This window comes from Callionymus lyra, chromosome 6, assembly GCF_982586985.1.
Source record: "Callionymus lyra chromosome 6, fCalLyr1.hap1.1, whole genome shotgun sequence".
Classification (NCBI taxonomy): Eukaryota; Metazoa; Chordata; class Actinopteri; order Syngnathiformes; family Callionymidae; genus Callionymus; species Callionymus lyra.
Genome location: NC_141823.1, coordinates 22,444,931 through 22,461,038, shown reverse-complemented (window position 1 = coordinate 22,461,038; position 16,108 = coordinate 22,444,931). Strand labels below are relative to the sequence as shown.

General features: G+C 38.8%; 1 protein-coding gene across 2 annotated transcripts in view; it reads right to left on the bottom strand.

Annotated features, from left to right (window-relative positions):
- Positions 1–16,108, bottom strand: part of tspan4a (tetraspanin 4a) — a 180,759-nt gene that overhangs the window by 3,987 nt on the left and 160,664 nt on the right. For both annotated transcript variants that reach the window (XM_087794297.1, XM_087794296.1), the window contains 2 exons: positions 14,898–14,999; positions 10,705–10,836 (listed from right to left, as the gene is read on the bottom strand). In XM_087794297.1, coding sequence (XP_087650423.1) covers positions 10,705–10,836; positions 14,898–14,999 — 234 coding nt within the window. The remainder of the gene's footprint in view (positions 1–10,704; positions 10,837–14,897; positions 15,000–16,108) is intronic.

Below are 16,108 nucleotides of genomic sequence, written 5' to 3'. Positions count from 1 at the left end.
TGGCCGCAATTTCATCGTCCAATCGCCTTTCGGCCCGTCTGAACTTCGCCTCATGACCGGCCAGCCGTGTCTTAAACCTTTTATGATTGTGACCCAATCATCTCCTGGTTCACATTGAATTCCTTGAGGGATTTTTCCCCCTTTTAGCCTTGAGCTTGACAGCATCAGTCATCTAGTATGCCTGTGGACTCAGGGATTCCACACACTCGACTCCATGTCATCACACTCTTCATAATTCCCCCGATAGAATCCAGACTTATCTCTTGAAAAGTTCTGTCGATAAACAGAAAGACTGTGGATACATAAGCAGTCCTTAAACGCTCACCTTCTACCTGCAAAAATCGGAAAGTTGTGAAGTTTTCATCGTTATACTTGTTAAAATATTCCTTCAGTCGACTCATAAACGCCTTCATGACTCCTTGATCCAAATCAATATTCTAATGGCTCAAAGCTTCCCTTCTCTGTCACTGAGAAGTTTTCACTGAAATGATAATTCACCTAAGTCATCAAAAGCTTTAAACCGCAGAATAAAGAGATGATTATTTCCATTAAGAGGCTTTCAGCAGCGCCCCCCGGGTCGATCAGCGAGTTAAGAGAATAAACGGCGTTCAAAGGGAAGACTGTGGGTTTATTAGACATAAAAGAAGCTGAATTATAAGTGATTTGCCATCCGGGCCAAGAGGGAAATAGATTGCTGCATCATGGCTCTTCACCGCAGCAACTTTTTATATTGCTGGATAGCACACCTGATAGGAACAGAAAGTAGAACAACTCTGAGATGTGAGAGGGTTTAACAGGATGCTGCAGTGTTCAAACTACATTATTCATAGTGTCGCTGGTACAGCCTGGCCAAAGCTATTTTTTCCGTTTTGAGGCCAAACAAAACACCATTAATCCATTAAAACATTTAATTCTTTCCATGGGAAACGGGTAATTATGAGATAAACTTCCAGCAGTGTTGGAATATTCCAGGTCGCACCACTGTCCACACAAGCCTCTCATCTTTAGCCTTCTCCCCTTTACTGAGCGGAATAACTCACCTATTTATTATTAAACTATCACAATTAACTCACCTTCGGCATTTCTTGATAATGGACATGGACATGTTCTTCACACCTGGATCATTCAGGTCCATATCAAAATATTTCTCAGTAAGAATATCTCAACTTAAACTTGTTTTAAATTGTGTTTTTAATCGGATTAATTACAAGTTTTAATTGGAGTAATCACAATAACATTGCTTTTATTTAGTTATAGGTTTATTTTGCGAGAGCTAACTGATTCAGCAAATAATATTTTAGTGCTCTCGTGTATATGTACAGTATATACTGTAGTGTATATGAAGCAAAACATTTTTTTTTTCAGATCAACATCATTCTTTCTCATTTATTTAAACAGCTTTTCAAAACAAACCCTTTAATTCGTCCAGGAGAAGCACTGATCCCTTCCCTTTACAAACAGTGGGAAAACTTTTATTTCCTGTATAAAATCTGATTTCATTAGAATAATGTCATGTTTGTTGTATTTGATGGTATCACTCGTGTGCTCATGGTCCTTCTGGTTCTGCTCTGTTGTTTGTTTCCCTCCTGACACAGGCAGATAGGTGAGCGCTGCTGGATTCATGACGGCTTTTCTCTCCGCAAGCTACAAGAAGTTGCCAGATCTCGCGATCTCGTTCCCTGCTTCTCTGTTCTCCGACTTTTTTCTTTTTTCTTTTTCCAAGCTCTTTTTCCTCCTCAGATAATATTTTCTTTTCTAGTTTGCAGGTGTGAGTCCCGTCTCCAGCCGTGCTCTGCTTCTAGTTGTTTTTGTTTCATATTTCTTTTTGTCTTTGTGGAATATGTTTTTGAGTTTTGCCCTTTTACCCTTTTGGATCAAGTTATATGAACTTCGCACTGAACTATGTGTGAGACTGTTAACTGCTAAAATCATGACTAAACAAACTGGAACACTTCATAGCTAATAAGTTTAACTATTCAATTAGAGATAAATCATTATTGGAATGTGGCATAAGGAATTACAATGTTCCTTAATGCACCACTGAGGCTGTTGCTGTATGAACAATCTTTGTTTTAAATATTTTTTTAAATGAAATTTTATCGATATCAACACATTTTATCCATTTTTTCTTTTTTAAGTAACTATTAACAGGCAAATATCCACAGTGTGACAGCAGTTATTACATCCTATGCAGCTAAAAGAACAAGGTAATCTCGGGAGATCCCTGCGACGACTGAGGACGAGAGGATACAGTCGACCCCAGCAGCTTTTAAAGCTGATGATTGGACATATATTTGTTTTAAAACAAATCAAAGCAGTCACAACTTTGTCAAGAGTCATGTGGCCAGTAAATTCTGCAAGAATCAAGTACTCAAACAATTCTACAATTGCGTATATCCTTGTTCCAACAGTATGAAAATATATCAAAATATATCATAATATATCGTATAGTTGCCCCTGTATCATGATATATATCTTATTGCCAGATTCTTGCTAAATCAACACCCCCAAAGCTAGTGGAGAATTCATTTTTTATTCTTGTTTATAAAGTTTATTTTATTCCTGTTAGTAAAAGGACCGTTGAAAATCTGAACTGTTTATTTTCGCAAGAGCAGCTGCAGAATTTGTACCCATCAAAACTGGTGCACTTTCTGACATTACTTTCATTCATACGTACAGGGGGTCTGTGCTCTACTTGCTCACGTGCACAATGCGCTCACTGGAAATTGTGCCTCAGTGAGTCAATTCTGTGCCGCAGACGCATTCGTCAAGTTATGATTTTCAATCTTATCTTAATCACGACGACTCATCTGCCTTAATCTCAACAGTCCTAATTTTCACATATTGCTAATTAAACACATGAATTATGAAACAGACCATCATCTGCATCACTAGAATTCGACGTTGTAAACAAACTAAGCAGCTGCCTTCACTCGTGGCGTGAAGCCGTCTCCGTGTAGAAAGTGGATCTCGTCGATGTTGGTCAACCGCTGCAGCAAAGTCTGTTTCCCTCTTCCATCTTGTGTCTTATTAGTAAGCCAGACAGCTCTTGCCGCACAGTTGCAGGTCTGGCTTGTTGTCGCTGTTTATCATTTGCAGCTTTCCACACTGTGCCACCCCCCAGTGAACAACTAACTCCCCACGTCTTCTCTGTCCCTTCTTCTCAGTTGACACCCGAGCAGATGTGAGATCGAAGAATCACCACAGTTTCTTTGAGGCCTCTCTCCCTCTCTCTTAGTAGCGCTGCGCCGGCTGGTGGGTGTGTTTTCAGCTCCATTATCTGGGATCCTGATGATTTCCAGTTTGTGCTCCAGTGGGTGGTGTGAGTCAAACTGAAGATATTGATCCGTGCGTGGAGGATTCCTGGACACTTTGATTTTGTTTTACTTCTAATGCTGTCTTCTGTCCTCACTAAGCAGGAGGTCGGACAAATCGCTTCCACAATGTGGTATTTCTCTCCACTGCACCGATGTTGAAAATAGTGAAGCACGGCTTGTTTCTCACGGTTCAAACACTCGGCAGCCATAATGGACATGAGTCAGACTTTCAACTTAATGGGCGTTCCGGCTAATAAGCCAGAACTCAAGTAACCCTCACTAGAGAAGGGTCGTGCTTCATGCTCGGAGGACAAAATAATTGTGTAGTAAATCAAATAAATACTTGTAGATGAGCCCTAGAATAAAGGAGTCGAGCAACTTTATAGAAAATACGCCGAAGTGTCCTAAATATTCCTCTAGTCTGGTTGTGATATTGGAAAGGTGAAATATCCCCTGTTAAATTCCCCCTGCTGTATTTGAAAAGAAGTCCAACAGAATTTTTCTGTTGACAATTTGTTGCTGCTATTTGTGAGTCTTTGTCCACATTTGTCTTCACTCAGCTGGAGGCTCGTCTGCACGTCTCTCCTGCTGAGATGAGAAATATCTGAGGCAGGGATTGAGCTTTTGTCTTTTAGACTGAGGAAATAACTCCACTCACACACTGACCACACGTTACCCGAGGGCCAGGAGAAGGTTCCAGAGGTCCGAGACTGCAGCTGGAGTCCCCTGAACTTACCTGGTGAGCAGGTTACTGTTCCTCTAGCAGACAATAAAGGATGGATTGTGAACGACTGAAATACATTTTTTGCCCATCCATATACATGTTACAAACACTTAGAATTTCCTACCACTGTAGATCTGTGGGTTTGAATAAAAATCGTTGCACTGTCAACGGTGTCAAGTTTACAGTGCAGGGATCAGATGGACCAGCAGCTCGATTCTCAAGACCTCTGCTGCTAACATGTCATGGTTTTATTTTGTTTGTATTTTTCTGGTTTTCTGTTGTGTTGATCCTTTGACAGACGCAGGCAGGTGTAAATGGATGGAAGTGATTGAGTGGCGGGTGCTTCAGTCAGAGCATCTCTACCTGGACGAATCTGTGTGCTTTCCTCTGGATCATTCCAAGTTTCCTGATGGACAGTTCCTGTTTTTGTCAGTGTTTTTAGTTATTTTCGTGAGTCCCTTTTTTGTTTTTCTATTAGTTGCCTCGGCTTCCTACCCGAGTGCTTCCTTGTTATTCTTGCCTGTTCGGTTTACGTATTGGATTTATTGATTCACTTGTAACAACTGCTTCCTTTTTGAACTTGAGTGGAGGGCCTATCTATGAGACCAGTGCTGTCTCAAATCGTGCACTTCCACTACACACTACACATCGGAAATGACTCGACATTTTCTTCTTCTACTACTTTTTAAGGCTGATCGCAACCAGCCGTTAGACACTATCGTTGACATTTGACATTGCTTTTTTGCCAATTGATTCAAGTAATTAAGTTGTGTTTCATTTAGTTATTATCATTGTTGTTTTGTTTTGTGGTAAAAATATAGTTTTCTTGAGAGATTTACACCGGTATCTGCTCTGAAGATGCGTCGTTAAGATAGAGGCTGTTAAGAGTAGAAAGTGTCCATCGATCCACACTCATGCTGTGTCTCAAATCGCATACTTCTCTTAGTGCACTAGAAGTTAGTATGCATCAGTTTAGTGTACGTACTAACTAGTATGCAAATTCTCTACAGATAGTACGTCTCAAATCAAACACTGCCGCTACACACTAACCGAAAATGACGCGACAGCTTCTTCTTCTACTACTATTTAACGATGTTTCAACCAGCTGTTTGAACGCTATCGCCACCTACTGGCAGCACGTTTTGCAAGTTTGGAAAAAGAAATAAAGAAAAAATATGAGAATCGAAATATACGCGAGATATTTACGCTGGTATCAGCAGTGAAGACGTCTCATCCTTCTAATGCTGCTGAAAATGCACCTCTAAGTATATATATATATATATATATATATAGTACTAAGAGAAAAGCTCAACAACTGTAACTAGGTGTTAATAAAAAGGAAGACAAAGGTTAGAACGATAGCCGTGCTGGCTGAGGAGTGGAGGAGGACCGTGGATACAAGTTGCTGGATGTGAAGAAGTCAGTCTGGGATTGGTGTCTGGCAGATGACCTTTGATATCTCTCATGATTCCTCTCTCCCTGAGGTGTGTGTTGATAAAGTCTGGACTGGCCTCTGAGTGTTTGTTCTGGACTCACCTTCCACAAACAACATCTGAATTTGACCTGAACCTCCTTGATATTGACTCTTTCTTTTCTTTTTATACCGAGTGAAGCAACAGAGTTCCCGACAAGTGAACCTGTCCGTCTGTCATCAGCCCGTAAACAAGATTCAGTTGGTGGAGTCAACCTTGTCAGTAATAAGTGTTCACAACTCTACAACTCTGCTCTTTGCTTTATGATCACTTCTTGTGTAGCTCTTCTGGTGAAGAAGAACACAAACCAAACGATTAAAATCTCCATGTAAACACATCACAAGCAATACGTCAAATACATTCAAACTCATAATAAAAACAATTAAATAAAAAAAAGTTTGAACAGAAGTGGGTCAAAGAACATAAAAGGTGAAACAACAAACGCACACTCTTGCTACACCCCCTCGCGGTGAGACACACTGTCCTGCCAAAAGTTCCATTTAGCCTCTTTTTTTCCAGGAAGATTTTCACAGACAGAAAGCACATCTACTGTTTCAGGAGAACTTGACACCTGAGTCTGACGATAAGTGCTGACAAGTGAATCTTTTAGGGCGCTTTGACTCCACAGCATGAAAGAATAAACTTGTTTTTGTTGCTTATGATCACAAAAGTGTGTCATTCAGGTATTTGTGTCAACATTTTATTTAACATGAACGCTTTACAAACATGAAAGCACAGCTGGAAATAGCTTCTGGTGTCTCCTCTGGCTTCGTTTATGCGTTTATAAGGTTTGATAAAACCAGCTCAAATAATATTGTTTATACTTTCCACACGACACTTTTTACTGTGAACTTTTTCTGCTTTTAGACAAGAACACATGATTTGATTTAGCGAATGGAAGAAAGTTTGAATCCACTCTTGGTGTGGTTGAAATTGTGAAATGAGTGAGTGTCTGATTCTCTAATGGGATGGTGAGTTTGTGTATCTGCGTCAGGTGTGTGTTTCTTTGTTCGGTGGTTTGTTTTTGTGATTGGGTGGTGAGTGTGTTGGCATATGTGTGTCTCTCTCTGTGTGTGTTTGTTTTCTTCATAGGGTGCTGTGTGTGTTCATGTCTTAGGTTGATGTGTGGGTGTTGATGTTTAACTGTTGGAACATGTGTGTGTGTGTTTATGTATTTCTGAAGACTGGTTCTCTGAGTGTTTGTATCTTTGCTGGGAGGTGGTGTGTGTGTTTCTGTAATGGGGTGGTGAGTCTGTGTGTTTCTGTACTGGGGTTGTTTGTAAGTGTCTTTCTGTGTTGGGGGTGTGTAGGTGTGTGTTTCAATGTTGGGGGGGAAGTGTGTATGTTTGTGTTTGTATTCCCATCTGAGGTTGTTATGTGAGCGTTTGTGTTTCAGTGTTGGGGCTGTGTGTATGTCTGTGTGTGCTTTTCTGTGTTAGGTATATCACGTGTTTCCGTTTTGGTGTGGGATCATGTGTGTGTATAATTCTATGTTGGGTAAGTGTGTGTGCTCCTATGTTGGGGTAGTGTATGTGTGTTTTTATATAATGGGCTGGTGATCGAGTGTGACTCTCTGTGTGTTTCTGTTCTGGGATGGTGTGTAAGTGTGATACTTTAATGGGGTTGTTAGTGTGTTTCTGTGTCTGGGTAGTTTTGTCTGATGGGGTGATGTGTGTGGTATGGTGGTGTTTCTATGTTTTATGTTTTCTATTTAAGTATATTTAAGTTAGTATGATTGTATGTGTCAGTTTTGTGTTCATCTATGCTATTGTGGTGTGTGTGTGTTTTTGTTTCTGCGTCTGGTTGATGTGAGTGTGTTTGTGTGTCTCTCTCTTAGGGTGTTGTGTAAGTGTTCGTGTTTCAGTGTTGTCATGGGATGCATGTGTTTCTGTGTGGTAGTGGTGTGTATGTCTGTGTGTGCAATTCTGTGTTGTGTTTCAGTGTTGGTTCACCGTTAGTGTAGATATTCCCTCATCTGATGGATTAACACAATCTCGATTATTTTCCATAGGAAAACCACAGGTGTAACAAACCACTGCATATTAAAAGTTCAAGTGTTGATGATCATTTGTAAATGTTCTAGTGTACAGTGTCTTGATCTTAATGTTGTGAGGCCTTCAGATAAAAACACACTTTTTTAACAGGAACACAACAGGAAGATTAATCTTCTTTTTCGCTTCTCTTCATCAATTTAACATCTTGTTTGACATGGATGTGTTGGAGAAATAGAAAAATGAAAAATGTTTGGAGTTTTTTAATGATAGTCAGCTACTTTTATAAAGACTCCCCGTCAAGTTAATATCTTAATTTACCTTAATGAATTGATTTTTTTCCTCGTCAAATATAACTACCGATGGTGAGCAGAGACGAACAGACGAACCAAAGTTTTAAACTCGGGACCTGCTGTGAGGCTTTACTGCAAAGATGTTCCCCTGAGCAGTATCGACTGTTGGCATGGAGACATGCTTGTGATTCTGTTCAAGTCTCCAAATGTTTGCAGTTTGTGGTGATTTTTCTCCATGATCATATTTTATGGCCGGTAGCTGCTGTTGCCGTGGAGACGGAACAGTTGGTCAAGAGCAAACTGATTGCAAATAATCAAAGAATAATCTTTTCGGAGCAGGTTGTCTTTGATTTGAAGGAAATAGAAACATTGCTCTGTTTTGTTGCTTGTTGGAGGTCTGAGCAAGTTTTATTTATCTGTTTTTAATTTGTTCTATTAGTATCACTGAAGTTGGACGATTCACCAGCATAAATATGCTGAAGGACCGACAGGCTCTGAAATGTAATTGTCTCGATCTGTCATCTCCTATTTGCTGCAAGTTCTACATCTGCCTGAAGTAAAAAGTCCACGTAATTACATTTGACACAATAAAGTGCTTTTCACTTTAACAGTTTTTGTCCGTTGCATCACCAATTTTCAAAAATGCTGTGATGGATGGACTTGATGTTTTATTCTATAATGTCAGCAATCTTTTTCTCACAGATGTTTCACCTCCATTTGATTCTCTTGCTTCTGTTGACTCACATCTCTCTGTCATTATTACACTTTGATGCATCATTTTCAGTACTTTTTTTTAACCCCATTATGTACCATACATTTGATTTAATCAAACTGGGATCAGATCTTTTGGAAAGAGACAAACCAGATTGTTGTCTTTCTTCAGAACGGCCATGTTGTCCCCATCAAGTGGTTGGGATGAGGATCAGTTCTTCCAGGTCTAAGATGGTTAAATGAAACAAGGCATGTCCATATGAGGTCAGGAATAAAATCCTTATCTTGGATTCTTGGATTGAGCCAAAGAGAAAAGCTCTATAAATGTTAGCGACTTGCTGCTTGAACCATGATGTGAGTGGAATGATGAGGGTGAGATGAAGTTGAACTGGTGGAGGGAGTATATGCATTAAAAAAAAAGATGAGTTCAAGTGTAATCCAGATAATGGACAGAGACCTAGAAAGGTTAAGAAGAGAGTGCAGGCAGGGTGGAACCGATGAAGAAGGGATGAACTGAAACAGAAGCAAGTAGAGTGAAGTATTGGATATTTGTGGGAACTGGCGTATTTCACCTTATAGCTACATTAAGGTAAAGTTAAAATGATTAAAGATAACTGTGTGGGACCAGGAAAAGACAAGATTTAAAATATGTTTTATCAAGGAAAAGCTTGTTTAGAGAAGTTTGAAGGCAAACAGAGTTAAATGGTTTGGACACTAGGGACAATTGACATGTAAGATATGAAGGTACTCGTAAAAAAGACAACAACCAAGGTTCATAGATGTGGTAAAAAAAAAAAAAAAGGACATTAATATGACAAGTGTGACTAACAGTTTCAAAAGACCACAAAGGAGACACAATATTAAGCTCTGGGGTGATTTTGGGGTCTGGATTCTCCTTCACAGAGAGAGAGAGTGACAGTGATATGGGGATGAAGTAAGGATGTCAACTGAATCTGTTTGTTGCATCACAAACCCTTTCTTAGTCTGGGTCTCTTTTTTACCCTTATCTAGGATGGTTTTGAATGTAGTTTTATGGAAGAAGCATTCTGTACCACATGTATATTTTATTTTATCTATTTGTCTTAAGCACTCACTTTAACATCTGTAGTTCTACCTATCTTCAAACAGCATCAAAATCTTGTAACAATGTTTTTGAGGCTCGATGGAACGCTGACATAAATGTAAATTAAAAAAAAGAAAAGATCTAAAAATTAGTCACATATACGCCATGATACATGGGAGAGTGTGTCATAAATAATTAATCTCACTTCTGATTTATTTCACCTTATACTCATCTAAGGATTGTTTTTATTATCGACTGGTTTTCCTGACAGATATTTGAAGTTGTATGGAAGATAGTATTATTTAATCACGATGGTAGAGTTTGGCTATTGCGACGCTATAACAATGACGATCCCTCGCATATTCCAGCGTATAAATGAATAACTGTGAGGATTTTCTCTGCTGTCACAGCTTCTCCAAAGACACGAGTATCTTTATTCATTATTAAAAGAAGGGGGGTTGGCCTCAAATTGAACCCTCTGGATATCCCGAGTAAAAAATGTGGAAGATGTACAATATTTCCATTCCAGAGATTGTAAGGAATAAATCCATTGAACAAGAGTACGAGACGAGGACGACTGTTCTGAAATGCTGACATGAAGGCAAAATGCGATGCATCAGCGAGATCAAGAGGCTAAAAGTCAAATGGATCACAGGTTCTCCAATTTCCAGGAACGCTGATGTGAAACGTTAAAAAGTTAAAAAATCAGCATTTCTTCTCTACAGGAGTAGAGAATTTAAAGAAAACACGTTTTAATGTTCCTGAACCACTCTACCACTTCAGATGGGTTTCTCCTCACAGGGAGAAATAGGTGTTAAATTTCAACTCTCAGAATGTGATCCAGATATATAATAAATCTATTCATACTTTGACATTTACCTCAGCCTATAAATCCACAGTAATTGATGCCATTGCAGAGACCAATTTTCTAAGCCGCAGATTGTTGCCGATGATTGATACAAATGCAGATGAGGTAATGTGGTGAAAGATTCAATCACTTCTTTTTTCCGGCAGAAAAATCGATGCAGGACTTATTTTTCTGTAAACATCCGAGGCAAACATTGTGTTTATTTTTCGCGACGCAAAAGTTTAAATGTAAAAGAAATGGCTGACTTAAAAAAAAGTAGACTTACCGCTGTCCACCAAGTTCCCGGGTTGTCCAGTCCACAGTTGTCACTGTACTCGAGGCAGCAGGAGTCCGGAACTCGAGAGGTATTGTAGACCTCGAACCAGTCCGTGTGATTGGTCACACCGCAGCAGCGGAACTGAGTCATAGAGACAAACAAATGAAACATTTTTTTAAATAAGATAATATAGTCTCATTGAATAGAAACAAATGTGTGTAACAAGGATAACAAATAGGACAGGTTGCTGCCAGCATCGCAGCACTGAAACTGCCCAGCTCAAAATCGCTAATGACCTTTTAATGTCAGCAAACTCCAGACTCTGATCCATTCTCATCATCATTGACCTGACTGCAGTACATGGTGCCATCTCCTACTCCATTATTCTCAATAGACTCACATCAATTGGTTCTAATAATACCTCTCTGGCCATTTTCCATCTCGGTGTTCCCCAAGGTTCTGTCCTCAGCCCTATACTACTCTTCATATATCTCCTCCCCCCTGGTAACATTTCACTCAAATTGAATGTTGGTCTTTCAGCCAAACCTACACTCTCCCTCCCAGCTGGATGTGTGACCTCTACTCCAGGATTTTTTTGGTCCCCCTTAAACTTCACTTAAGTCAATGATAGCAAAACTTAGATTTGCCTGAATAGTTTTAACTCCACGGTTTCACCTTCACCATTGGCAACTCCTAGGTGTTACCTTTAAGGCACATGTTTTTTTTTACATATCCCTTAAACCTTGTTTTACTGCTTTTATGTCTTAAAATGTCTGTAAAATGTATAATAATTATTATCAAGAAGAGTAAGTAAGTAAGTAAGTTATTTTTTATTTGTATAGCGCTTTTCCAGACCAGGGTCACAAAGCGCTTAAACAATCAAAACAATATTCAATAAAGTATATACTTTAAAGGGCAAGATAAAACTGATAACACAACAGGAGTTCCAGAAAATCAAGGAAAAGCCTGAACAAATAAAAACGTTGTTTCTTAAAGGAGTCAGCAGGACTGAAGCAGAGGAACGGCTTGTTCAGCCTACGCCTGATAGAAATGATGAGGAAGATATGCGTCTAGACAAGTTGTTCAAAAATATTTATATAGTCTGTACTGGAAAAAACACCTAAAGGCTTCCTGCTGTCTTAATTTAATGGGGAGAGAATTTCAACCATTTGGGAGCCATGAACAAAAGTTGTCAGCTCCTAGAAGAAAAAAGGAAGTGGAGAGGTACTTTTACTGTCGGATAATGAAAACAGGAAGGGGGGCAGTCTGCCAGAGGTCTGATGGTTTCAAGGCAGGAAGACCAGACAGGATGGTGTAGCAGTCGAAACCCGAGTGGACAATTTATACCAGAACCTATGATGTTGCGCGGCACAAATCTGTATTATCAAGTCATGTGGTTAGTTGACGCCTGATTTCATGGCAGTCTGTCTCAGGGATAATACCAATGTATTAACACATTTTTTCTGTAGCTGCAACTCTTTAAACCAGTCAACAGGGAACATTTTAAAAGTTGTTCTGAAACTTGATGGTTTTCAGACAAACCAACTGTTCGCAAATATAAACTTTATAGCAACAAAACAGCTATGATTAAAAAAAATAATATGTAAGAATTGTGGGCTGTAGATGTGCTGGGTTGCCTGGGTTGTTTCTCCTGACAAGGTCAGATGTAGCTTTCGAGAAGAACTATTTCTGTATAGAAGTGTTCGTCACTTGTTCTCAGTATTTCACCCGTATTGTCAGAACAAGTTTCTATGTTCACAGGAACTGAAATGGTTGTTTTCGGCGATAAAATGATTGAATCTGCCATAAAAATCTCTGTTCAATGTCATACAGATACGACAGATTTTTTTTCACTTTAACAGAACAAACTCTATATTATACTTAATATTTGTGGATAATTCCAACATCTAGTCATTGATCCTCATTTGAACCTAAAGTGTTTGAGTAAAGAATGCAAATGTTCGCTTCTTGTTTTGAGGGTAAAAAATATACCATAGTGTCGGACTAGCTGCTCAACATAGTTACTCGAATGTCAGTATCTAATTTCCAACTTATTTTGAGGAAAGCTGAACAATCCATTTTTGTGCAAATCATATGATCAGTTGGTTGGACATAACTTGTACAGGAAAGAATAAATAATTAATATCATTTCTGTTGTATTGATTGAGTCTGAAATACTAACCGGCCTGTGTGTTCCCTGATATTCAGGCTGTAATTTACCCTGACTAATGAAATCAGGTACCGCGACCTAAATTAGTTGTTTATTTGGTACTTTTCCCAAGGATGTGCATAAAATATGCCCTTTTTATTTACATTGTCTTGCCTCTTTATGTTCAGTTTGGTTCGCCTCATAGCCTAATTTATATCTTGTTTATTCTGCTCGCCGTTAAGTTGTTTAGGTAGTTTTGTTTTGCAACTCCTAAGGTGGTGTTGTTTGACACCGATCCATCTTATTTAAAACCAGCCACTAGTGGGAGTTGAAGTCCACCGTTACTCCCCTGGCCAGTGTTAAGGAGCGGTTACAATAGCAAGCTATCTCTAGCGTGATACGAACAGTACAGGCCAAAAGTTTGGACACATCTCTTGGGCTCATTTAAAGTTTTTTTTTCAGGCCACTATTGTCTCTTTATTCGCTGGCTCTTTCCATAAAATAATCGTTGTGATTTCTGCACAAAGACTGATGGTCTCAACCACATTAATAATGCAAACAATTCCACTAAGTAACCCTGAAAAGACATACCTGTGAATTGAACCATTTCAGGTGACTATATTTTGAAGGTCATCAAAAAAAGACAGAGACAAAAAGTGACCACTAAACTAGACTAAAGACGTATTTTTTCAGTTGTTTCAAGTAAATACAGTATTTCTGCATGTTTTCAGTCAAACTTTGTTTGTTTGTTTGTTTGTTCAGTCAAACAATGTTCAGTCAAACAAAGTTAAGGATTAATGAGAAGGTGTGACAAACTTTTGGCCATGTGCTGTCATATTTAAAAAAGGTGAAATTCGGGGCCATTTTACTGCAGAGAAACAAGCCCAGTGTATTCAACGTTTAAGCATCGTAGTGAGTTTCATACAGATTCATTTATATGCCAGTCGTGTCGCCTTCATTATATCCATCTGTGGTGCAAAAAAGGACCGCTGGTGCAGATAGTGTTACAATCTCATTCTTCTCATGCATTATTGTATTTGACCAAAAGACCAAGAAGCCACAGATGAGAGAATACATAAGGGATCAAATCTGGTCAGCATCTTCAGACTCCTCATAGAAAATCAGAGGCAAACACTGGAAAACTTTGTGAAGGTAAAAATCTTCCAGCTGTATAAGAACAAGTAAACACTTTGTTAAATATCTGGATGGATTTCTAGAAAATAAGAATTTAACAACATTGTGATAGCAGTAGGATCTACTCGACAAGTTTCCTCTCTGAAGCTGAGAACGTCGGTTAAAAATGCATCAACTAAATGAGCCTTGTTTTATTGTCCGTCAGAAGCACGTCCTGCTTTCTAAGCAAATCTGAAAGTCCCATCAGCGAGTTAATTTTCCGAAGCGTCTACTTTTATTAGAAGCTTTTTGTCTGACTCGAAAGTTTATGTCGCGTTTTCTCAACCAAGCTGTATCGTAAAGAATCTTCTTTTGTCCTTTTCTTTTTGTGGTTGTTCATTCCCAAGTAAATTAATCCAAAACAGAATCAGTAAACTAATTATCAATTACCCATTGATTTATTTTATTCAAGTATATTAAAACAATGCTTTGGTAGTTTTAAATCAGTGACTTGATAAAAAAAAGGATTCAACTCTTACAACTGGGTTTGATTCTCATGGTTCATGATTTGCGAGTAACATTTATGAAGTTTTTACAGCACATTAAATATGCAACACTTCTTCTTACTCTTGTATTATTAACTTTAGTTTCCAGGTGGAAAATCTTTGGACGGGCGCGACGAGGTCTGACTGTGGATTGAATGCGATCAGACTTGTGTGAGTGGTGGGACTCTGCCAACTGCACTGACATGATGAATAATACAGACCAAATGTCATGTATTGAAGAGTGTGACAAAGCATTTCCTTCACTCGACTCTCCCAGCGGTCTGGAGGTAAAAATTGAATGAGGGGCACTGTGGCCCATAATAGTTCATCTGCAGCAGAGATGAAGTATTTGCTGTGAGCCAACATACAGTACAACAAACACTTAAAAGACTCACATCAGTTTGCACAATCATCCAGGCGTTGGTCAAACCGACGTTTCCTTCTGTGCCGAAAAGTTGGAGACCTTCCTTCAAGTCGCTCTGGGCGTGATAATCGATCTGGAAAAGACAGAAAAAGGATTGACAAGGACTGTCTAAAGAAAAAGAAGAGGATCATTAATGATGCTTGAAATGTAAGCTGTAGAGAGAGTTGGGGCCGAGAGGAATTATTGGCTTGACATATCTGGATGTCAGGCGTTCCATTATGCGGAAATGTCATCTTAGTTAAACATTTCCTCTAGTAGACTTTAACAGATTATATAATTCCCTCAGTGGCCCCGCCAACGCTGACCCACGGCTCTTCTCTGAGACAGATATCGAAGATCGCAGCCACACTTAACCTCGTTATTTTGTCAAAGATCTAGACGATAAAGACGCTTTTTTTTCCCTGAGCTTTTCATGATAACAAAGCCTGAATATTGTTCAAAAACAAAACAAGTCAATCAACGACAACGGTCTGCCTACAACAAAAGTCCAGCCGGGAGCCATTCTGGAGCCATCCTGGCACTTTAATCAAGTTTGTCATGGCACGCAGCTCCTGTTTTAAAGCCCACCATCTGTGGATCGTCAACCAGAGAATCTAAAATACACAAAAATGGCCTCCTGGGATTGGACGTGAAAAGAAAACTTGTCATCTCTTTTTGGAAAGATCTCATGAGTCAATGGACTGTGATGATGAACCACGTGTTTAGTTTCTCTGTGCGTGTGTGTGTTACACTTAAAATGTTATATCTATTTATTAATATACACCATTAAATAAACAAAACATCGATTTACTTACACATTTATAAATATTTATTTAGACTAGGCATGATTTACTTTAGGTCTTGAAAATGGTTTTGGTTTCCATCGTCAACAAACAATTACCATGAACTTAACTGAACCTTTTAAATGTCATCATATGTAACCTGAATATAATAATTGTTATTACGTTTGTACAACTCGGAGAGGCATAAGGACTTGATAATTGCAGTACTAAAGGTTAATAATCAGTTTTTTTCATGTCAAAAATGTACCAGACAAGAAAATGTAAAGGGCATTAAAGTGAACATAATTGCACTCTATCAAGTCTATAAAATGTCTGTATAAAAAGTTACTTGCAATCATTGCTATTGCTTCATTCTTAAGTTTAGTTTCTGCTATTGTGATACTTCACTCAAAACTTTGAA